A 24,571-nucleotide genomic window follows, 5' to 3' on the forward strand; every position below is an offset into this window, starting at 1 on the left:
ACAGTTACTGGAAAGGTACAGATACTCCTACGAAATGATTAACGAAACTAATTCGGTAATGGCACTACTGGAATACAGCTCAATTGAAATCTTAACACTAGGTTTATTGTACGGATTATTCTATTAATCCCAGAAAAATTGATGTTCGTTTATTTAGATTTTAACAATAAAGGGTTGATCTTGAAGCTACAAGGGTGCGCAGCCCTGTCGGTACCACTTGTCCATCGGTTTCACCATTTTTCCACGGATGGCGCCATCGAATAAAGTACGATCCACGAAAACTGATCGAGCACCGACGAGAATCATCTTATGGAATTTCATGTCTGACGATGTAAAATATCGATGATGCAAAGAATGTGGACGTTTTGTTTTCTTTTATGAAAGTCTACATGGAAAATTATGTGTAGTCATGTATGCTTGCAGGACATTTATTACTCCGGGTATCATGTGTTGACATGGACGCCAAGACCCAACATACGATTTCAGCAATGATTCAAGAATCTTTTTGGGCATTTCACATTACGCAACTCTATGAAAGCGCGTTTAATAAATGCGTGGAATTATGTAATGCGGGATAAAGAAAAAAGAAGGGATTTACAAAGTGTTCAGATACGTTTATACTATCGTTCAGTCATTAAGTCGTACATGTACGTTACTTCCGCAAAGATATTCTTGATAAAAGTATTAAATAATAGCTACATATTAATCACCATGAATTAAAGAATTACAGCTTCTTCTTCCTCGTTTCTTAGTAACCACTATTTTACACGATAAAAACAGGTATTTCCAGTAGTAGATGTAAGGATCATTATGTGACCAAATAAATGTAAACAATGATGACGATGAACCGGTAAATTACGATGTTCGTGTACAAAACGCTATAAAGTAATGATCAGATCCCGCGAGTCAATTGTCTGATTCCACGCGGCATCCGGATGTCGCGAGCGTCACGTATAAGAAATCAATCGCTCCCGGTTTATCCCACTCCGCTTCATTCATTTCATAAAACATTGCTCGCGAATTAGTCTCGCGTGGCTATTGGCTCCGACGAATTCGAAAAGTACGTCCCGCGGTACACATTCGTTAGAAAAGGACGGCCGCGTTCGCGACTTTTGGATGACTGATTGCCGCAACGGGTGCATCAGTCCAGGACTTCACTCAACCGGGTAGCATGCGGCTCCTGTTGCTAATGTAAGTGACTGCACGCGGCGGATAACAAATAAACGTTCAACGTACAGGTATAACGCGATTCTTCACATTTTTTCGTGTACCGTCGATAACTCTTATCAGCAAGTACACCACAGCGTGAGTCATATCCACATTAAGAAAGGTGATACAAACGAAGGTGATACAAACCAAACTTCATTCAATTCGAATACGCAAGAAGATTAACAGAATAATCGCCGTATACAAGATTACCGGAATAATCTAAAATTTCCAAGTTCTGTGATTACCGAACAAATTATTCCGACTTTGTCAAACTTCGCCGATTCAGTAAGTTACTGCGTTAAACGAGTATTTACTTTGACGCACTGGGTATACACCGTTGTCAACAATAATTCTTTGCGATGACTGTTACTGAAACAATAATTCAAACGAAACCTGCGTCACCTGTGATCTATTTAACAAAATAAATGAAGATCTGCGAGAAGATAGAAAATAGGTGTCCTTGGAATAGTGTGCATCGATTAAATGGCGCAAGACTTTAAGAAAATATAATGCAGAGGGATGCGTGTCCACTGTATGATGTCACTCCACTTCACATCTTTTCCTCCGCGCAGGGATCATGCAGAGATTTCCTTTTTTCCGCAGATGTCAGCTAACGGTCGTGGCATCATTCCCGGCGTCCTTATCGGTGGCCAGGATCTGGAGGACACTGGTCACGACGAATAACACGGAAGCGCAATCGGAACGCGACTATCGCGGAAACAAGGAGCAAAGAGTCTGCGAAACGGCGCACTGCAACGAGATCGGTGGGTTTCGCAATCCCACGACGTAACATTTACATGAATCGCGGTTTTTATCGCACAGAACCGTATTGCATAAGCGGCTACTCGCGTTCCATCGTCGGCCGCGTAAAAAGAGAACGAGTGAAATCGGAAAATGTTTTTATCGCGCCCGAACAATGAATTACGTGCGCTATGAGAACCAGGCACGCGAATAAACATGGAAAATCACCGTAAATCGCGATTAGACATCATCTGTTCTAACGGACAGTCATTTTGTAAAGCGATTGTCGATATATGCTAAAAACGTATTGATAAATTATAGACTTTCCGCTTGTTGTCGATGAAGTTTGAATAATAATTACTTCTCATGGAGACTGTAGTATAATTGGTTACAATTTTACTGGGTAATTAGCGTAATTTTTGAAATTCTACCGTTAATCGTCGAATGTATACGATTATTTTAATTTCACTTCGAATTGCAAGGATTCCCGTGAATTGTGTAGTATCGCAATGCTTGTTTAGTCTAGGTGAGGATATTCCACTTCAGTGCATAGTACTTACCGCTCAGAGACGAGGAACTGGTTGTAAATTGTCCAACGAGACGAGGCAGCAGACGTAAACAAAACATTCATGAATAAGCATTATCGCTGTCGCACCTAATTAGCTATTGCACATTTTTGTGCAGATAAAGGAACGGGCGACTAATTGTCGTCTACATTGTTCGAAGTCTGATCTGCTAATCTTTTGTCACTCGTATTTTTATTATTGATGGTCGTACCGAAAAATCGGATGCGCGACGATGCGCTGCAAAAGGCAACATTAACTTGACGAAGAATTTAAGAAAGCAAACAATGACAAGCTTTAAGTTATTGTTTAATAACTGAGAATTTCATCATTCAAATTCAACACTAGAACTACCGAGCATTTAATAAGATTCATGTGTAATCCCTATAAAAATTGTAACAATAGATTATTTTTAGTTTCTTCGGACATTCATTATAATATTTAATTGGGACTATTTATTTTCAAAATCATTTTGAACATTCAATGCTTTAAAGGTATCAATAGTTGCGAAACAACAAAAGCGAAACCAGTAATTCTGATTGGTACGGGGTAGTTCTACTGTTAATCACGCATGCGACAATGAGAAAAGGTTAATGTTTGGTTTGATCTTTTCCTTTAAACGACAGCTAGGAGAATTCTTGATAGTATGGACACCTCGGTAGATCCTTGCGAGGATTTTTACCAATACGCTTGCGGCTCATGGGAGGAACACAACGCTATACCAGACAATGAAGTGGAATGGTCCGAGGACGACGTCGTCACGAAGAAAACCTATGAACGCATTAGAGGCAAGACGAAGGTCCTTGTATCCATTTAAATGACCGATTTCTGTGTAGAGTTTTCATCTTTCTTCATCCAGTTTCCACAATTATTCCTCTGTTCCTCGACAATGCATTCTATCCCATCGGAAAGAAACAGGCCAAATACAGCTATGTAGTTTCTATAACTACATATTCCTCGCATAAACATCTTTACAGAATTCCATAGATCATATTTGAATTATTCAGATTCAATTAAGACGCACGCATTCAATTATTTCTGCACCTTTTCTTTCAAGATGTCCTCGAGGAGCCAGATAAACCCACCGACATTCTGCCAGTTAAAATGGCGAGGAAACTTTATCGTTCCTGCATGAACGTTGGTGAGGAAAATACTGTTTATAAGAATATTCATTAATCAACCGTTACTTCATCGTATTCGCTTGAATCTTTCTCTCAAAATTTTAAGTAATACATGATTAAAGAAGGATCAACGCAGTTGTTTGTTATTGAGTGTTTAGTTGACGTATCCTCCATTTTTGCAATGGAAGTTCGGCGAATACTGCAATCGAAATCCATTTTTATGCACAATTGTTGTTTCGTGAAAACAGAGGCGATCGAAAGGAGAGGCATTAAACCTATACAAGAAATTCTGAACACTACCGGTGGATGGCCGATAGCGATGCCAGTAAAGGAATGGAGCTCTAAGAAATTCCCTTGGCAAAAGATCGACAGGGATTACGTGGCATTGATCGGCAACAGCGCTTTCTACAATATCGAATACGAAATTGATCAGAATGATACGACGCGATACGTACTTACAGTAAGCCTTGGTCAATGATACGATACACTCCAGTAATTATTTTGAACAATCACTTTTAGAGCGTCTCGTTATTTATATACACCTTGCAAATAGTTTAGAAACAGTTGAATTAACTGTTTCAAATATTTCGACCGTTGATACTCAATGAATCGTTTAAAATAATGCAAATGTGTACTTGTTTGCTAGGTAAAATATGATTATACACCGTTACAGATAGATCAAGATACAGAGCATCCTATGGGAGTGAAAAGAGAAGTCTCCAGCAACGTTGAACTCGATCGCAAGTACTTGAAAGGCATCTATCTCATAATACATGCGTTTGCGAAAGAGAAAGGTTACAGACTGCGTCGGCGGCAATTGATCGATGACATGACGAAAATGCTGGAATTTGAAATCGAATTAAACGATGTAATAATTCTTACCCATGGTCCCCGCCATTCAGAATTGTCCAAAATATCTAACATAACCATATAAACTTCATAGATCATCGAAACGGACAAGGTGTCACATGCAGCCAACAATAACTCAGTAAGAATGACCATCGAAGAGTTACAGATGTGGTACGACAGTTCTGGTGTCAAGTCGAAAACAGCGCAAGTAAACCTAATATTTGAATTGAAACATTTCCTCATCCTCTTGCTTATCATTTGCAATCGCCACAAACAAGATTCGAACGCCTCATAAAATATAAAACCATTATCTTGTCAATTATAAAATCGTAAATAAGAGAATAGCAATTTTTAGTAGAAATCACCGAAATGATAAGCGAATCGCGAAAATTCTTGTAGAAATGTACGCGCAATAATTCACGATTCGAATGCATTGATTATTCATCACGCGCAGTGCCGTGTAAAGGAAACGTAAACGTCGCCACTTTTCCTGTTTCCTGTATCCTCTAATCAATTTTTCAAGTAGTACTATCAAGGCCGACCAGTGATTGTACGAGTGTATCATCAGCTCGCTATTAGAAGACAATTGAAGTAATCGTCGGACAAAGGTGAAATCTCTTTCAATCCTCTACGATTGCTTGCAGATCAATTTCTTGGAAGTGATGCAATACACGTTCAAGCGGGCTAACGTTAGCATAAACGCGACCGAACCGATTGTGGTTTATAACCCGATGTTCCTTCATAAACTGGCGCGGCTGCTGGGAAACACCTCGCAACGTGCGCTCGGTAATGCCGTAATTACAGAAATTTTACGAGCAACGGTAATTCTCGCTCGCCATCGCTCACCTGTACTCCCGACCGCGCTAGAATGATCGCATGACCGCCATCACGGTCTCTGATTCCCCTTGAATGACCGATGACCGTGGACACGGTATTGTTCTCATGGGATTTACCATTTTTAGTGAATTACGTGCAATGGAACATGATCAACAACTTTCTGTCGTACACCACGCAAGAGATGAAGGACATCGTTTTCAACATGTCCTATTCGTCGTATAATATCTCTAACTATATGCCACGGTATGTGAAGATATTGTATATGTTAAGATACCAGAAAATAGTTTGAGGTATTTCGAAAGAAGAATAGTAGAAAATATTTTACTTTCTTTGGACAATGAAAGTTTTAAAAGTAAAGGACAAAATTTTAGGACAAATGTGATTAAACGTTGAAAGAGTTGGGAAGTTAAGGGTTGAAAGATGGAATAGACATTCATAAGTCGAATGAATTTATTCTGGAGGGAATTAAATTATGATTAATTTTGGTAGATGGAAATTTTGCGTGCTTAACATGGAAATGGAAGATGCGGTGTCGTATATGTTCGTCAAAAAGTACATTTCGGACGACGTTATTGCCGAGGTACAGTTTGTTGACGTGATGACCAAAAAATGTGCTGAAAACTGGTTCCTATTGTTGACATATGAAATTTCGTCTCTTTCAAGGCAAAGAAAATGGTTCAAAGAATAAAAGAAGAGTTAGGTAACCGCATAATGCGTGCACAATGGCTATCGAGCTCAGTGAAAAGGTCTTTGTCGCGGAAATTGGATACGATTGAAATACAAATTGGATACCCAGAATGGTACAAGGACGATCAAGCTATGATTCAATTCTACAAAGGGGTACCGAAACGTTATCCAATGAATATATTAAAATAAAGCTACTTACATAGATCGCTCAAATATGTTTACGAATTTTTCGCAGTTAAATATAGGTCAGGACTACTTTCAAAATCTATTAAATTGCGCCGAGCACGAACTAATTAAGGGAATGAAAGATTTTAGAAAGCCCGTCGTCAGAACCGCGTGAGTTCTCAAGAACGTATAATAACCACTTAATTAACTGTAAAACATTTCTCGCATTCATATTAATTTTTAGATGGTTGGATTTTCCTATAACAGTTAACGCATTCTACACACCAGCAGTTAACACCATGCGTGAGTATTTCATCGAATAACAATTTTTCACGTGCACCTTAAAAATATTAAAATTAAAATCGGCAATTTGACCTTGATTTTTTAGTTATTCCAGCAGCTGAGTTACAGGACCCCTTTTTCACGCCATTTTTACCGGAGTAAGTTCTATTATGTTCCTATTAAGTAGTTAACGCTAATTATATTTGTTGTCCGTGTTCTATCAGCGCCATAACTTATGCAGTCACTGGTTTTATAATCGGACACGAGTTATCTCATGGTTTCGATAACGAAGGTAGAATTCTACTATAATTTTCTTCGTACAAACGGCGTCTTCAAAACTCAGTTTCATAAATATGTATCAAATGTAAATCATTTTTTTCATTCAGGAATAAAATACGACGTGGATGGTTACATGTCTTCGTGGATTTCTCAGGATATAATCGACGAATACAATGAACGAGCATCCTGCTTCGTAGATCAATTCAATAATTACACCCTTGACGTTGAAGATGAAAATGGAGAACCTGTGCAGGTCATTTTTGTCTGGTTTATTAAATTTTACAAAATTTACATTTACAAGAATCGTTACTTCAACAACTACTTGCAGCTGTTTTATTAATTGTTCAGTTTAACAATACATCGAACCATGTATTATATTGTACAATTACAATAACAACTGAAGAGCTGAATAGGTGAAATAAAAACTTTGTTTAGGTGGATGGTAAACTGACAGAGGACGAAAATTTGGCTGACGCGGTCGGCGTACAAGTGGCTTTCGCAGCTTACAAGAAACTAGCGAGCCAGAAACCTCAAACGAAGCTACCAGGATTAGAGAATGTCACTGACGACCAACTGTTCTTCATAGAATTCGCGCATGTAAGTTAGCATCTCGTTAAACTTCATTGAAGTTTATGAAATCGGAGTATTTTCAGTGATAAAACTTGACTACTAAATTTTATGAAGTTGCCGATGTGCTTAGCTCTTCTCCGATTTCGATGATTTTCGAATATGTTGTTGGGAATATGATGTTGAACAGCTTTTTCCTTTATTTGTTGTCAACAGAAGGCTTTAGTTTCCGAGATAATCGTGAAAATCGTTTGATACAACATATAAAGTCGACCAAACCTTCCGTTGACAACAAATAAGGAAAAAAGTTGTTCAAAATCATGTCCACAACAGTAAATTTAATAATCATCGAAAGCGGAGCGGGCTAAGCACATCGACAACTTGACGCTAAATTTGATTGTATGTTATTTTAATAATACTGTCCACAGAATTGTCGATTCTTTTATAGCCTACACTTCAGTCTAACTGGATATTTACATTTGATTGTTATAAAAATTGGTTTCTACAGGCCTGGTGTTCGTCAGTCAGGCCATTATACGCAGAGAACGTGGCCAACAGCGACGAACACAGTCCGCCGAAATATCGCATTATCGGATCCCTTACCAACATGGCTGCCTTCACCGAGACGTTTCAATGTTCACAGAACAGTCCAATGAATCCACCGCATAAATGTAATTTATGGAATTGAATAGTGTACTGTAAAAAGCGAATTTGTATAATTTTATACGTGTAAGTGTTGACATTAAAATGAAGTAAATGTTGTAAGCAATGTGAAAGTACTCGTATTGATGAAATACTCTTTGCGACGGGACATTTCCTTTCAAGAAATGAAACTGCAAACAAAATATTAATTAATGAATAAAAATCACGTGCTTTCTGCTACGTAATGGATATGCAAATTGAAGATCGAATCGGATTGAAATTTCTAACGTGAATACTAGTGATTCCAGGATGAAATAACTCGCAGAGATACAGAACTATTTTGACAGCGCTTTATTCAATGTCGTACGGGAGGAAATCAAGTATTTTTAAAACAAAATACTTATACAAAACGTATAAAACCGTGGATTTGTACATCGATCTATTACGCGGGCGATCGCGCGATATAACGTAACTGCTTAAGTACACAATATATTTATTTATGTATATATATATTTATATATATATATATGAACATCAACGCCTATCAACATAAAATAAAAAAAAAAAAGAGAAAAACTTCACGCTTTCATCAGAGATCATATTCCGTCCACGCTTCCGTTACGATTACTACGTTCGCTACCTCCAGTCTGGCCCTCGATTACTTGTTTCTACAATTTAACGATAAGAACTCTACGTGTAGCATGGCTAGTATCACAATTCTGACAATCTGTCTCCCGAACGAAGTACAATGGGGCATCGAACGAACGTGTGCGTCAAACAGAAGTGTTAATATTTAAACTTCACTCTCTCCCACTTTCTCTCCCTCTCTTTCTCTCCCTCTCTCTCTCTCACTCTCGCTCGAACTACCTAAAGTTAATCCTTAATGAATACTTTATACAACGAAAAAAACTTAACGGATTTAACCTAAGAGCTAACATTATATGCAACAGAAGAAGCTCGGATAATACTAGACAATAAAAAAAAATCGAACTGATCCACTCGACACAGAAAGCATGAAACAACGATCGCTCTAGGAAAGTCGAGTACACTGTTTCTACACGATCTACCATAAGTTACAAGCGACGCTAAGTACATGATCAATGATACACGTCCGATAAAACATAATAGCTGCACGACGAAGGTCTTCACTGACACGCGTCTACGCCTAATCTAAACTTTGTACAAAGCAGAGAAATATCTTCATGCATCGGTTCTCCCGAAGGGTCAGCTGCAATTGATCGAGTCTCTGTAGCCTAGGGAAAGGAAACTTACACGTGAGAGTTCAATGAACATATTAGACAATAGTTTTCGCTACGAATCCCAGATTCTCGAGTCTCATCGATAGGAGTCTCAGTTCTTAGGCCGGAAGCGGGACATGTAGAAGTCGCAGTCCGAGCAGTAGATCGCTGGTTCGGTGACCTGCTTCTTGCGGCAGAGGTGGCACGGAGCCGTCCTGGCCGCGGTTGATACAGCGGGTTTCTGCAAGGAAGACGTGGATTGCGGAGGAACCGCGGCATTGCCTTTCGCAGAGGACACGAAATGCATCTGTTTGCTCTGCTTCGAAACTGGCGGATGCTGGTAGGTCGGGTACTTCATATTCGACTGTATCTGACCGTTCTGTAGAGGGTTCGGGTAGGTTTGATTAGGCGCCAGGATGTTCTGCTGGTCAGGCTTCTGCGGTGGTCTCTGATAATTCTCGTGCCTCTGCTGGTAGTTCTGCACTCCCTGTTGCTGTTGATAGGACGCGGATGGATTCGGTGGCGGCTGATACTGCGGCAAGGGTTGGTTCACTCTGTTCTGTTGAGGAACCGATTGATAAGGATAACCCTGATAGGAACTGTGGGTGTACTGGTTCTGATACGGGCTTGGTGACTGGGTCGGCGGATAAGCGAACTGCTGCTGGGAGTGCTGCACGGTTATCGGGCTGGCGTTGTGAGTCCCGATCCTCTGGTTCACGTTCGGTTGCTGTTGTTGTTGCTGCTGCTGCTGTTGCTGGGACATCTGCTTGTTAACCTGGTTGTGCTGTTGCTCCAGTTGGTAGTACGTTTGGTAGCTGTTCTTTTGGCACATCGGCTTCTGTTGCTGCACGTTGTTTTGAACGTATTGTCCGTGTATTTGACTCGGATACGGGCTAGCCGGTTTCTGCGTCTGAGAGATGGGTATGCTCTGATTCCTCGGATGAGACGTCTGCGTTTGGGGGTAAGAGCTTTGCAGCTGCACGTAGGGCATGTACCCGTTCTGAGAGTACCTGATTTGCTGTTGCAGCTGAGGAGAATAGGAAGTAGGCGGTTTGGAGACATTTGGAACTCCGGAATATGTTTCTCTGACGACGTCTTGTCCTTCGTTTCCGTAGGAACTGGAAAGTTTTTTGTCCGATAACGAGCCCACGGATTCATTCGAGTTCTGTCGACCGAAGGTAGGCTTTATGGTGTCTGGAATTGGTATCGGATTCACGCTTCTCAGTTGATCTTGGTAGGGTGTCGCTGGCACGCTGTCAGCTTCGCTCTTCAGAGGAAGAGTCTGCTGCTGGAATTTTATGACTGTGCCATTCTCCCGGTTCAGTTCTGCCTCCTGAAGACTTCTGATCTCGCGGAGGACCTGAGCGGTCTCCGGTTTGTTCATTGCCGAGCGGAGTACCCTTTCCAGGATCGGGTTCGGTATGTAAGAATCTTTCTCGTCGTCTTCTGCGGTAGCCACGAGGACCACTTGGTCGCAGAATGAGACGCTCTTCTTCTTACCAATCCTTCGCTTCACCTTTCTGGGCGCAATGTCTTCTTCGCTCGGCAGGATCGTTGTGTTCTGAATGGTGTTCTGCATAGCGACTTCACTGATGTCGTCTTCGGGGTAGTCGATAGGCAAGCCATTCTCATGGGGCAGCGTCAAAGACATAGACATTAGTGCGGCATTCAAACCGCTCTGTTGCGCGTTCATTGGATTATTGGGCGTAGCAGTGGAAATGAAGGTATTCTGGCTGGAGCTTGATTCGAAACTGGAGTTCAAAATTGACTGACTCGAAGGCGTTTCGGGCTTAGTGAAGGCAGCCAGGTTCTGCGATGAGAGTTTCATCGGCCTCGTTTCCTCCGCCTGTTGGACATCTTGCGGGACATCCATCGTTGGCGAAGGCGATACGCAGTTCACACTCTGTTTGCCTGGTAGCTTCTGCTCAGCTTCCGTCTTCGGGGCAGGCTGCAGTTTGATCTGTTCGAATCTAGCTGCCATATCCTTCACAGAAGAAACGACTCGGGGACAATCGGGAACGTCACGGCTGACCGGATCATAATTTTGTCCCAAACTGTTCATCATCAGATCGCTGGTCCTCCTCGCAACTGTTGGTCCAGTGATCGAAGAAGGTGACGCCCTTACCTTCGGTATATCCTGGTCCAAGGGATTCTGTTTTTTCAATCTTCTTTCGGCCTGCTTGGCCTGCAGCTCGCGGAGCCACGTTTCGCTGGCAGATTTCTCCTCGTCCTCCTGCTCTACAGGCCTTCTCTCTTCCCTGCCTTTAGAAGCCAGAATCTGATCCCTTTTGATCTGCAGTTGGGTTAATAAACTGCTGATCTGCTGATTCTCCAACTGCTGTTGGCGCTGTTGCATGGAAATGGAAGACTGTTGTTGTTGATACTGCTGCTGGTATTGTTGCTGCTGATACTGTTGTTGGTATTGTTGTTGCTGGTATTGCTGTTGCTGGTATTGTTGTTGATTATCCTGAGGGTGATTGGAAGTATCGTCAATTGGTGGTGGCGGCGGAGGGAAATCCTCACTGGCCTGCCTCGAATGCGAGACAGAGTGAATCGATGGGTACGGTGGAGGAGGAAAGTCTTCGCTAGGCTGCCTCGAATGAGAGACATTCCCGTTTTCGGGATACGGAGGCAACATGTCCACCTGACTCGGCTGCTTCACGGGACTTTGCTCGTTGTGTACATCCGCGCGGGTCACTACAAACGTAGGCTCGTACAAAATCCCATTAGCGTACTGCACGACATCATCCTGAATTCTAGGTTTGTTGTTGTAATTCTGGCAAGACGAAGATACATTGCTGGTGCTCTTCTCCATGCTGTAGGAGGGTAGAAACGGTAACGAATGAGACTCGGAAGAGTAGTCGGTGTAGTTCGATGTTCTGTTAGCACTGTTGGACGAAGTCCCGGTGCTCATGTGATTCCAGTATGCTCCGTTCTGTTCTTGGGCTGAGTTAGAGGAACACTGTCCCTCGGACTGGTACATCGACTTGTCCGTTTGCTGCTCGTTGTGCACTTCACCCGAACACTTAGACTTGCTAAGCTGAGAAGTGGTCCTGAGCGGAGGTGGCGGAGGTACCTTCGCTACGTGTAACACTTTGCCGGCGCTTCCGTGGAAGCTTTTCCTCATCAGACGACTTCTTTCTAGGTTCGGGTTGCTCGTGTTGCCCGGGCTACTGTTGCTGTTCCCGGTGAACTCCAGGTGGCCCTCTGACAGGTAACCGCTCAGAGACTGGCACACCTCGTTCCCCTTCAAACCTACGCTGGAATCGTCCACTGACTGCTTTGGCAAGGTGTTCGAGGAGCCCTCGACGCTCACGCTCGTCTGTCCGTCTTGTCCCTCGCGCAGATCTGGCATGCTTCTGTTCTTCCTCTTGATCAATCCCCCCATCAACAGTTTCCTGCGAATCTTGTGCTGTTTCTTTCCTTGCTTCTGTTCGCCGTTCGCATTGCTCGGTTGAGGATTTCTTGAGTTACTGCTGACTACGTCAACGGTATCCTTCGATTTCTCGAGTTTTGTTCCTTTAGGGGATGGCGAGGAACGTGGAGGAGCTATGGAGAAGTCTTTCGAGACGTTCTTGTTTCTCTCCTCGCTCCGAGCTCGCTTTTTATCCTTCTTGTCATCGTCGCAGCGCTTTGCACGGCTGAACAGACCCGTCCTCTGGACTGGTCGGTCGTAGAGCATGTACTCTTCGTCCTCGATCACGTTCACCGCTGTAGCCTTGCTACGCAGAGTCTTCTTCTTCGGTAGGGTGGCGTAGATCTCGATACTCTTCGCTGCCGGCTTGTCTGTGACTGTTGCTGCTGTACCTGTCAGAAGTTCGCGACTGTTTTGCCTCGAGTGGTTACCCTTGTCTCTGGAACTCTGCCGAGAGTGCTGGCCGGATTTGCTGTTTTCTCTTGAGTGTCTACCTTCCGGTGCACCTTCTGGAATTAATGATTAGTATTTCATTATTTTTGCTATCAATTAAACACGTTAACAATTTTATTTTCAATTTAAGTTAAGGGATTGTAAAAGATTTCCGCTGCTTCGACATGGACAAATAAAAATAATGTTTCCAAGTACGAACCTTCTTTCTCTCCATTAGCAGTCGCCTGCTCCTGCAGCATTCTCCTGTGCAAGCTTCTCGTTCTCATAACGCAAGTGTTATGCTTCATCCTCGCTATGGTGATCGTGTGAGGATTGTTATACGGCGCGTCCATCGCAGCTCTAGCTTTGCTGCTCGCAGCGCTGCATAGTGCTACCGCAGTGCTAAGATCGCCGGCATCTTCGGCTGCTCGAGATTTGTCCAGCAACGCGTCGGTTTCCTTGCAGAGACGTTCGCAGTCGTCGCCTGAAGATGCTTGATAGCCCTCTGGGATCTGAGCAAGCTGTAATAAATAATTACATATTCCTTATTGCCTTGACAGTCGTAAAATATGTAAAATTACATTGAACATCACAATTCCAAATTTCTAAAGTACAAAAACATTTCTAATAGAGTTTAGAGTAAAACAGATTGATTTCTCTTTAACTTCAACATCTCTAAGTGAATGAACAAACATTTGCTTCGTAATCTGCAGGGATTAGGGCAGCAAACAGTTAAAGAATCAATAAATTATGAAACTTGGTGTATACCTGCAGATTATGCTTTAGACCCTGCTGAAGAGGAAGGCTATCCGTGGAGGATAAGGAATACGAGTCGTATCCAGCGTCGTAATGCCCGCTGCTGCTGCTAGACAGCTCTCCAGACTTGCTGGTCGGGCTCTTGGGCACCCCCGAATTCCTCTGCATTTTGTTCACGATGTACAGATACGGATTATCCATAGTCGTCGACGAACTCGACGACGCGCTGTTCCGATCGCCGGACCAATTTCCAGAATCCCGTCTCCTTGGCACGTTCAAGTGATCCGGGATGCTGATACCATCCTGCGGCGTCGAACCAGCGCTGAGACTGCGAGTCAGTTGCATTTGTTGTTTCTTCTGCTGCTGCATCACGTTTTCGACTGCTCGCCGGCTGATGTACTTCGATTCTACATCGCCGTCCACTGTGTCTACACCCTTTAAAATAAAGAAAGACCACGTTCATTAGAGCTGTATTCTTTAATTCGTCACTTATCATATTGGCTTGGGTAAAGACACTTTTGTTAACAGTTAACCCTTTGCACTCGAGGTGACTCTCAGTCACCACTTGATTTGATACAGCAAAACTAAGTTGAATATTTAATATTTTAAATTAAACTTTGTACTGCTGTGTGAAATATTTAAATAAAATAGCTTCGTTGCCTTACTGATCTATGAATTAGCGTTCAATTATTTTGAAGCAATGTCCTCTATATTTCATCGGAAAATGTTGAATATTTCCAGTGAAGAACTTTCGAATACAAAGGGTTAATATAGACTAATCACTTCTATTATTACTAATTAATATATACTAATTAATTTCATATTTATTAATCTCTAAAGTGAACTACAGACATTCGTTTCGTCTCTAATTTAAAATAATTTCATTTCGAACGTAATGTAACTTGTAAAATTGAGTTCAGGCCTAAAATCTTACTTGATTGCCGAAGATGTTGTTCTGTATGTCAGTGAGGTTCTGATAATCGCTGTAGATCCTGCGTTGCGTGTAAAAATGAGGAGGACTATCCGGGTTTGGCGTGATGGCACGTCTAGCAGTGCTGTTGATCGATGGTTTCTCCGGGCTCGGGGTGATCGATCGTCGAACATTATTCTTCGGTGGTGTCTTCAAGCCATTCCCATTTGGGAACGGCGTCACTGTTTTCGGAGCGTTCTCCGTGTTAACCGGAGTGCCACCGGGCGTTGCGTACAGCAGGAGCAAAGGTTGATATCGACCCCTCCTGCATTTCTCCACCACTTGCTCCCAACGTGGACCGATTTCTTTGACGGTCGCATCGTCGAAGTAGATCCACACCTACGGGGAAGTCAAAAATAATTATTAATAAACACTACAGTGTCAATTAATCCTACCATTAACACGTTGACTGCCACTTGTCAAATTACTTGAAAACAACCACAATAAGAAAATCGATGTCGAATAAAAATATTTAGTAAGATAAGCAGCTAAATAATAGTGTAATGAGTGCACTAATACCAAATTAATAAATAGTTCTAATACCATTTGCCTTTGTTATGGAAGAATATTGCTATACAAATTGCTTGAAATTCTCGTGGCAGTCAACGTGTCAATGCAACTGATCAAAAAGTATCGTTTATCAAATTTTATAATTTTGTATCAAATAATTTTTATATAATTCTATGTAAAATTGGTATTATATTTTAATGTACGATTAAGTTAGATATCGAATAAAGTGAAATTATTAAAATCTTTGATAAATAATATCATCTCAAATTGTAATTGTACGCAAATATAAGCGTTAATAAGATAACGAGGCTATATTAATCGTTCAAATATATTTAAAAGTATCGTTTATTAAATTAGCAACAGAATTATGTACGAACCTTTAATTTAGTATGAAAGAAGAAGGTGGAGTAATGTTTCCCGTAATACGTGACGACTCCAACGAGATTGTGTACGGTCGAAGCACCCCATCGGGAGTCTACCACGCTGTGGAAAACGTCACTCAGCCGGAGAGACGTTCCCACGGTCGCGAAAACGTCCATGATGTGTTCCAGCGATGGACGTTCGCTATCCCATACGACTCCGACGGACACGATTTCCGGTCGGTTCATCAGGGTCCTGCAGATTTGGATTTTCGCTCCGCAGGAACTCTGGACATTCACAAAAGTACCATTCACTATTAGAATCCTGCCGTTCGAAAGAACTTCTTTCTGCGACAATGAGGAAAATCTCCAACAACTCTCTATTTAACCAGTTAACTGTGTTTGACGAGTATACAGGTCATCGTAAAGCTTGACATGATACTAAATCTTTCAGCGATGAATTCTTTATTTTCTCACATAAACATATAATTCTTCTTTATTTCGCTTTGATCTTTGATTAAAATATACTCTACCTGCATTCGTCCTGCGTTCGATGAGTACACGCTCCATTTTTTTATTTTATTGCGCGCAGAACGAGAGGTTTCTCCAACGAAATTCCACAGTTAACTGGTTAATTATTCTCTGCTGTTAACACTACTACCGGATAGGTCAAAATAACCCATTCCTGATCTCATTTTTTCCAATTATTCGACAGATAACAGATGCTTCTCCGAAAAACTACTAAACTGATTTAGCAACACACAAATTGAATTGCAAACCAATTGAAGTCTCAATAATTGCACTGTTGAGGATTCTACAGAACAATTTCAAAAAGGCTACTACTCAGTACATTTAGAGTTAACAATGTGATCAACAATCGAATTAAAACGTTCCAATATTTTTACAATTTCGCCAACGTCTGAGAAGTCTCAATCTATCGCGTCGGCTACCGGAAGTGAACATCAAGTTTAAATGTCGAATATCCTCTCGGCTGTATAACAAGGAAAAATGAAGTTCCTGTTACAATAACTGGACTTGTCGCATAAATTTTCATATTTCCCTGATTGTATCGAGCATTCCAACATAACGTTACTGGAATATCAAGCATACGTTAATATGCGGTGATATTTGTCGGCACTGTTCTACTTCAAAGAGAAAGTATACACATTACTTCCAAGAAAGGCCAAAGGAGAGTGCACCCGATCTTGCCCCTCGACCGGATGGACGAAAAGTTGAATCACCGGAACTGTCGTTTCAGGTGCGAAACCGCGAGAGTTCCGACCGGAGGGAGCTACGAGTCTTAAGACGAGGTGTGTTACTCACCGGACAGTCCCGGATGTCGCCCATGCCGCCAGCTTTTCGAAGAAGCTGTCCGAAAAGGTCAGGGCTGTTCCGAGAATTCGGCGGCGTTTGCCTCGCCTGCGAAGTTAGCGCTGATGCTGACACGTAATGGACCATCTGCAAAAAGACGATGCAAAGATTATAATCATTAAAAGCTGTGTTGAGAAAACTGAGATGAAGTAAGTCTCGCGAAACATTAGATAAATAGAGAGAAGCATTAATTATGACTAGAACCTTATGATTCACGTGAAGGCGACTTTCAGTCACCATACGATTTCACGCGGTAAAACGATCAATGTATCAGGAATATCAATTATAATGCCTAGATACGTGAAATATTGGAATAAAATAGCTTTGCCCCTCAATGTACTTGTGATTTCCCTTCGAGTTAGGAATATCGTCTTCGTCAGCAAATGTTAAACATTTCGAGAAACTTCCGAGCGCGAAGGGTTAATAATTGTTAAGATATTAGAGCACTCTATCAAAATCTAGTTAACCCTTTGCGGGCGAATGTCGACAGTTCGGCGAGAAATTTTCATATTTAAAAGACCAAATCGCAAACAAATGATTTAATTTCTCAAACAGCAAGAGATCAGCACTTAGTTTCCTTTTCTCCTATTATTTAAGCAATTGATATATAATTTAGCTTCATCTATTGAAGGTTTTGTAGCTAAAATTTGTATTACGGCACTGGGGGATAGCTCAAGGTTATTTTAATGTTTTTCATGTAATGAGATTCTAAGAAAACGTCAGAACGACAGCTGCTTGTAAGTATCTCTAGAAAAGTAATTGATTGAAACGAATGAAAAACGTTAAGCGCTTGCAAAAATGGAAACAGAGGTTTGTGGAGGTTGATGAATATCTGAATGAGATTTTCAGCTGTTGAAAGGTTTCTGGTCTAAACGTTGGCTATTATAGTGAATCGGTTCCACGGGTTGGAATAGTAGCCAGTTCGAGACGGTAAAACCGATCGGCCATGACCGATACGAGATTGCAACGAGTTTCGCGTTTTTACAATCGGCCGACAACGCCGATACGAGCACACGAGGGGGAACAACTCCACCCACGTGAGGTGTTTGTGCTCCGCACTCGATTATGCGGACTGGCGTGCCGTGTACGTGCTCGAAAGGGCACTGTTTTTCTTTCCTGCGGTAGAATACACCCAGCGTACACCGTAGCTGTCTGTTAAATTAAAAAATTTACGTTTCAAAGGTAAACTATTTATTTAACCCCCTTGCGCTACGATTTATTTTTCAACTATGAACACGACTACTTTGCCATTAATAATTTATTGAAAATAGAGACAAGTTTTAGGTATACTCTATGCCTGTGTTGGCTTTGAATTATAATAATTGATAACACGGATATTTCATTTATATTTACAATAATTGACTAATATTTATATTTGTTCTGTTTGAAACATTCACCACGAGTCTCACACGTTCTTATAAGGCAAGGGGTTGAATTCTAATGAACTTCAAGAATTTCGATCATAAATTCTGCAAATCTCGTGCTGTAGGAACTGAATGGAAAGGCTGCCTATTAAGTTCAGATGGAATTTGGATGTTTTAGTTATCGAAAATCAGCACGAATAATCCGTTAAATTTTTATAATTTCAAGTGGACCGAATGTTAAACGAATTCTATTGGAAACCTAAATAACACGTGGAATCTTAAGGAATGTCCGGTTGACACATTTCCTCGGTATTCACAGCTCGACACTTTTCAGCCAAAGGCTTGAAATTACAAAATTTCGTCCCAACGCATCGCTTAATGAAAGCAGAAACGTAACGGACGGTGAATGCCCAGTTTTTCTTAACGCCCGGAGCGCGAACTTCTCCGAAAATTGTACAATTTACGGACGGAAGAAGGTGTAATTATGAATCACTGTGTAATAAATGCGGGTTTCGTTATTGCGTCAGATTCTCGCCGAAAGTTCGCAGTAAGTAATTTCATGCCGGTAATTAGAAATTTAATTCACCTTTGCCGCAGGGTGCAACGTTTTCCGTGCACACTTTTTACGGCAATAAAACCCGAGCCATTAATCAGTGCCTTACAAATTGCCTTAAAACTCTCGATCGTTCGAAAAGATAAATCCTCCCTTCCGAAGGTCAGCGATCGATAATTTATGTTTCATCTAACAAACAATACGCACACCGAGAAATAACGACCGCGTCGATTTCAGCTTAATTCGTTTCGAAGCGAGGTAAATCAGAATCGATGGGAATTACGTAAATAATTACAGAAAGCAATACAACTGGAAGCAGCGAATCCAGTTCCGCATTTTTCTGAACGGCAGCGTCCTGGGTAATGGCCGCCGGCTCGAATATTACCAATCATCGAATAATCTAAACCGGGAATTGCCGAGGGTTTCGGTTTCCTCGCCGACTGAACCGGAAACAATCAACGGAACGGCGGGGGGAGAAGCTGTTTGCGAGGAAGGCGATAAAAGTTATTCGAGCATGCGTCGGTGTCGATTAAATCCGACGGTGCCCGTGATCGCCTGTGACGCGGAAACCTTTTTCCTCCGAGTGTCGCTCGAATAATTAATTGGCAATGATACGGAACGTTGCTCGATCGGATGAGTTGTGTATTCAATCGGTTTCCTCGAATTAACTCGAGAACCGGCGGATGAAACTTAAAAACCTCCAGAAAGTTTCGGAGTCGGTCTTAAACGACTATGGAACGTTCGTTGCATATCAAGTTTTCCACCCTGACGCGCCGAGCGCTCGGCCGACCGTGCAGAAAATCTCTGCAGACCTGAATTCAACTTAAATTTACACACCAGTATCTTTGATATTTAGTTTCACTTTCAGTTTAGACTTTGATAATATCGCTTCGCCGTTAGAAGACGGAAATATAACCAACTACTGATACCCTAAACCAATTGAACCCATTAAAAAGCTATAAATCGATATCTATTGCACCCGTAAACAATTTTCTTTCTATCTCGGATTACACAGTAGCATAATCAACTTTCCAACGTGCATTTAAACCCTAAATCAATTCGCTTAACCCTAATCGGACCACGATGTGACTGAGGCACATTTGAACTTTTCACTTAAATTTTTTGATTATATCATATTGCATTTCCAGAAGTTCTGGGCTTTTAAAATTTGGGCCCTGTAAACAAAAACAATATCGTTCCTTTTATTCTCATAAGTGACTGAGAGTCTCGTGGTATTCGTTATAAAAACACGTGGCACGATTAGGGTTAAACGGGATCGTAAAAACGCTCATGAAGTCGATCGCTACAATCAATTAACGCTAACGCGGCGAGCCTCGAACTGACAAGGGTAAAAGTGTTCGTGGTATCGACAATGCTTCCCCAAATCCTCCTTTCTTTCCAGCCAATCGATGACCGAGCAATGAACCATCGAATCCCGATCGGTTTAATCTGGCTGCACTCGGCGACTCGGCTGTTCAATATCTCAGAGCGCTTATGCTTCTTAGCTAAGTCGCTTAAGCCCACCAAGAGGCCAAACTTCCCTCTAATCCTGCCTTGCCCGCCCCCTGCGCCCGGTGTACCCTCGCGCGCGTCGTTTTCAAGGTTCCCGGGAGCGAACAAAGGGATCCGACCTCTAGGATCCACCTTTTACCACCGGTCTATCGCGGATCTTTCGTTCGTTCAGCCCGGTCCACCTGACCGAACTGCGTGGGAAACGAAAAAGCAGCCACCGATCGTGGAAAATACTGATTCGACAGATGCTGCGCAGAACTGGGAGAAAAGATCTCGAGAAACTATTCCTCGTAGGCTATCCTTGAAGCTAGATGGAAAGTTTCGCAAGAGGCTCGCTTTGTGTCCGCGAGCTATTGCTGTCTCGGCGATTTTCATTGAGCACGCGAGCGAGGCGAGGATCGTATGCGGTGTCCTCGAGTGTCCCGGGGAGATGTTAGTCGAATTTATTCCTTCATAGATTAACGATGACGAATGTCTCTTCTTGCGCCATGATGAGAGGAATGAAGGTTGCAGGAAGATAATTGAATCGGTACGTGAAACTCTGGCGAGTGATGAGTTGGAACGCACCAGAGAATATATAATAACTATATTGTAGAAACGTTGAAGTGTGAGATATTTATTTGAAATAAACAACTGGTATTGACGCTAGAACTACCTGGGTAAAAATGACCAATTCTTAATTTCTTCGACAATTATTACAAACAGACACTTTAAAAAATGATTACAGAATTCGATTTAGTAATACCTGAGATATAAACCAATTGAAATCTTAATAAATTCACGCTGTCATTTATAAAGAAATTTTAAATGGCGGTTCAAATGCTCGGTAGATCTAGTGTTAATAAATTTCTACGGTATATCTGTATGACGCGATCAAAGCTGACTGCATTCATGATCTAGCAACGCTATGTAAGATGGCAAAAGTAGCAAGATAAGGAAGATTGATGTTTGAAATGGAACGAAGCGAGGAACATAGGAAAGGAATAAAATCGTAGGATCAAGGTTGTAAAGGACTCGAGGTCGTCGAGACAGGGTTCAAAGCAATATTACCGTTTACCACTTTCCAGCGATTCGAAATGATTTTGCCGTCATTAATCTCGTTCACGGGCCGCCGGTGGCGGCGGGGACTAACATTAGACTGACCTGTGTAAAAGGCAGAGGTTCCGAAGTGGCACCGCAAGCGCTGCAAACGCTTTGCTCGACGAGCGTCATGGCAAACTTCTGGTGTGGCACACAGTGTCTCGCGCTGCACATATCCTCCGCCTCGCCGTTCGCTATGTGAAGGTGTATCCGCAGGAGAATGTTTTCCTGCAACGAGATTCCGTTAATGTTAGCTTCCTCGATGATAATCAGCTAAAAATAAAAGGCCGTGATCGGTGATCGTTCATCGGTTGCAATCGTCCGCGGATGTAGCTAAGAAACTAGCGACTCCTTTTACGATCAGATGCATTTTCTCGGCGCGTCTGAGAGCACAGGTAACCCTGGTGCTTGCAAGAAATTACTTCAGTTAACGCGGAGAGCAATACTTTTAATTATCAACTAACAATCATCGACGAGGAAGAGTAATTCATTTGAAAAATACACTCATTGTCGATCAACTTTCGTATCTACTTCTAAGATCCACTGTTAAAGCAATTTCTACCGATTCGTTGTTTATCGTAGAAATATTTGCAATAGAGATCCTGTACGAATAAGAGAGATTAAAATTAAAATCCAAAGGTACAGCGAAAATATATCGTTGCACGTTATATATGAATATATTAACCCAAACAAGTTGCATTTATCAAAATATTATAATTAGCTAGTCTTCGAAGACTGGAAGACTCAAGTCTCAACAAGCACTCAACATTTGCTTACTCGGAAGATACAATTCCACAAACAATCCTCTCAACCAATTCAACCAAATCAACCAATTCAACGACATACCTCCCACCAAAACACAAAGTCACCTTCTCCGACGCATCTATTGCCTCATTTAAAAACCCGTTTCGCGAAAAAGGATCGTACAGGATTCGCAGAACATGGTGCTCAGCGGAAATTTATATTATCATCGGTAATTGAATGAAAGAAGGCGCACAGAAGAACGGCCGATACATGTTTACAACCAGATTATGAAATTTATACATCGTGTAACCAGCAGAATGCTTCTTTTTCCTGCGTCGATCGTCGCAACCGGACCTCGTCGGAATAATCCAATATAAATACAATACAGATCACGTATTGCGGTCGTAAGGAAACGAGCAGCCCGATCGAATGGTTCTTGCTAATCCCGCGGAATTATTGGCCGTTACGCGGCCCGGTGTCTAACTCTGCGCCTGGCATAAGTCCTCTCTCTTTCGACATTCGCGCGCCGAGAGGGTCTCGGCGATTTCCTTCGCGGTACACGGGCCGATTTTCCGAGTGGTTTGCGATCCTGAATATTCCAGCCGACCGCCGCGCAGCGCCGCGCCGCGCCGGACCAGTTCTCCGTTATAATTGCTAACTACACCGCGGCGCGGATTGCCTCAACGATACACCTATCCGTAGGTGAGTCTAAGCAAACACAGGCCCCGGCGGGAGTCCACTTTCTCGTTTACACCGGAGTCACGTTTAACCACGCGTACGTGCGCCGAGGTGTGCGCCTGGATGTACGTACGTACGTATACGTTCGTGTAGCTGTGTGTCGACATCGGTCCGTTGAATAAAATGAATGTAACGTTACGAATGCAGTCGCGGCTGCGCGAGTATAATAAATGTAAGAACGACAGCGATCGCGCCACCCCGTTATCTGCGGGCCCAGGAGCACGCTGCTCGAGTTACGCGTTGTGCAATTAGCTGAAATTAAGCGCTTTGTCCCGCCGCGTTCCTGGCGTCGTTGATACGCGCACCGCAACCGTGACACATTCAGGGGATTGTTTTCGTTCCTGATCGGCGACATTCGCCGGAATTAGTAGTTCGAGCGATGCTCGCTACGGTGTATTGTGATGGTCTCGCCGAACACTGGATTTACCGACGTTTGTTGTATTGTTCGCGGAACAATGGTTCGTCCGTGTGGATCTGGTAAATTGGAGCTTTCGAAATGAAGGATTAGGACGGGTGCGCCTGTAATTGCATCGATCGAATTGGAGGCGGACGATATGAAAATTCATTTTCGCCTGTAAATCGGAGTATTTACCGAAGCGTACACTCTTTTCTGATGGTGCTTCGAAGATGCTCGCGGACCCGCTCCGCGAAGCGATGTTGATACTGGTTAATTGGATGATTAATTTACAACTGCACGAGACTTCGCCAATAAGTTGATCAATTAAATGAGCGGTTCGAACGAGATTTCGCACAATCTTCGTTGAATTATTCATGTATGTAATAACTTGTTCTCATAACACCGAGAAGGGCCAATTACTACAATTAATACGTCCATCCGCGAGATTCTCCGGGCGAATCTGCTATGCAAGACTATGTATCATCGATGAATATCTTGAAGAACAACGTATAATATCTTAATTTCCCTACGAATAACCTTTAATAATCCATACTGGCACAGAAGAAAGCTAAAAATAAGTTTCCCCTATCAGCGAACGCCAGCCAATATCGATAGACGAAACCCAACGGTGTAAGCCAAGAAGCGAAACCACTTTCGAGATCTGAGATTTAGTATTCGCCACGGAGAATGTCCTAATTCGAGGAATTAAATAAAGAAACCCGCCGACAGGCGTTCCAAGCCGCGACGAAATAGCGAAGTGTCCGCTGAACACTATACTGCAAACCCGTTTTGCCTAGATTCGCGCGTCCCCGGCCGCGGGACGCACATAACAGGCCAAAAGGGAACGAGGTAATTGATACTTACGAAACATTCCGCCGCGTCGTCCATGAATCCGAGCTGAAACCTCTGCTGATCGAGAAAACTCTCGGCCAAAGCGCGGCGCAAAGTGTCGGGCGGCAGCGCGCTCTCTTGCGAAAACTGGAGCTGGGAGAACAGGTCCTGGAGCAAACAAGGTGATGAGGATTTAGTATCGCGGTCTCGAACTAGAACGTTATGTAGATTCGAAACTGTTTTGAAATGTCGTTAAACCATTGGGCCTAGCTGTCTCGAGCAGCGTAGCGCGGCAGTAAAAGTTACCGCAGCGAGCAGGAATATTGAACCACCCTTTTGTGTATGGGATTCTTTGTTTC

General features: G+C 42.5%; 2 protein-coding genes across 7 annotated transcripts in view; one reads left to right on the plus strand and one right to left on the minus strand.

Moving 5' to 3' along the window:
* Positions 1–32: 32 nt before the first annotated feature.
* LOC116432835 (membrane metallo-endopeptidase-like 1) lies at positions 33–8,065 on the plus strand. Of its 2 annotated transcripts, XM_031990268.2 has the most exons (18): positions 33–1,191; positions 1,813–1,973; positions 3,140–3,301; positions 3,571–3,654; positions 3,883–4,094; positions 4,308–4,502; positions 4,578–4,691; positions 5,128–5,269; positions 5,446–5,563; positions 5,810–5,900; positions 5,984–6,160; positions 6,243–6,343; positions 6,417–6,475; positions 6,561–6,612; positions 6,679–6,746; positions 6,841–6,986; positions 7,169–7,330; positions 7,809–8,065. In XM_031990268.2, the coding sequence occupies exons 1-18, from the start codon at positions 1,172–1,174 to the stop codon at positions 7,986–7,988; spliced, it is 2,244 nt and encodes a 747-aa protein (XP_031846128.1). In that variant the 5' UTR covers positions 33–1,171; the 3' UTR covers positions 7,989–8,065. The 2 variants fall into 2 exon arrangements, with proteins under 2 accessions (XP_031846128.1, XP_031846127.2); XM_031990267.2 differs by lacking the exon at positions 33–1,191 and having other exon boundaries at positions 1,204–1,973.
* Positions 8,066–8,278: 213 nt separating this feature from the next.
* Positions 8,279–24,571, minus strand: part of ec (ubiquitin specific peptidase echinus) — a 104,608-nt gene continuing 88,315 nt past the window's right edge. For 4 of the 5 annotated variants that reach the window (XM_031990127.2, XM_031990128.2, XM_031990131.2 and 1 more), the window contains 8 exons: positions 24,246–24,380; positions 21,566–21,730; positions 16,946–17,080; positions 15,641–15,910; positions 14,718–15,092; positions 13,796–14,218; positions 13,248–13,548; positions 8,279–13,104 (listed from right to left, as the gene is read on the minus strand). In XM_031990127.2, the coding sequence (XP_031845987.2) occupies positions 9,293–13,104; positions 13,248–13,548; positions 13,796–14,218; positions 14,718–15,092; positions 15,641–15,910; positions 16,946–17,080; positions 21,566–21,730; positions 24,246–24,380 (5,616 nt within the window). In that variant the 3' untranslated portion in view covers positions 8,279–9,292. Of the gene's footprint in view, positions 13,105–13,247; positions 13,549–13,795; positions 14,219–14,717; positions 15,093–15,640; positions 15,911–16,793; positions 16,899–16,945; positions 17,081–21,565; positions 21,731–24,245; positions 24,381–24,571 lie in introns of those variants that run through there. The other variant, XM_076370616.1, reaches the window with a different exon arrangement.

The sequence above is a fragment of the Nomia melanderi genome, chromosome 9, assembly GCF_051020985.1.
Source record: "Nomia melanderi isolate GNS246 chromosome 9, iyNomMela1, whole genome shotgun sequence".
NCBI lineage: Eukaryota > Metazoa > Arthropoda > Insecta > Hymenoptera > Halictidae > Nomia > Nomia melanderi.

Coding starts and splice junctions, on each gene's coding strand:
- LOC116432835 (XM_031990267.2), top strand. CDS start 1,787: ATGCAGAGATTTCCTTTTTTCCGCAGATGTCAGCTAACGGTCGTGGCA. Junction 4,692..5,127: donor TCAAGTCGAAAACAGCGCAA/GTAAACCTAATA, acceptor GATTGCTTGCAG/ATCAATTTCTTGGAAGTGAT. Junction 6,987..7,168: donor AAAATGGAGAACCTGTGCAG/GTCATTTTTGTC, acceptor AACTTTGTTTAG/GTGGATGGTAAACTGACAGA.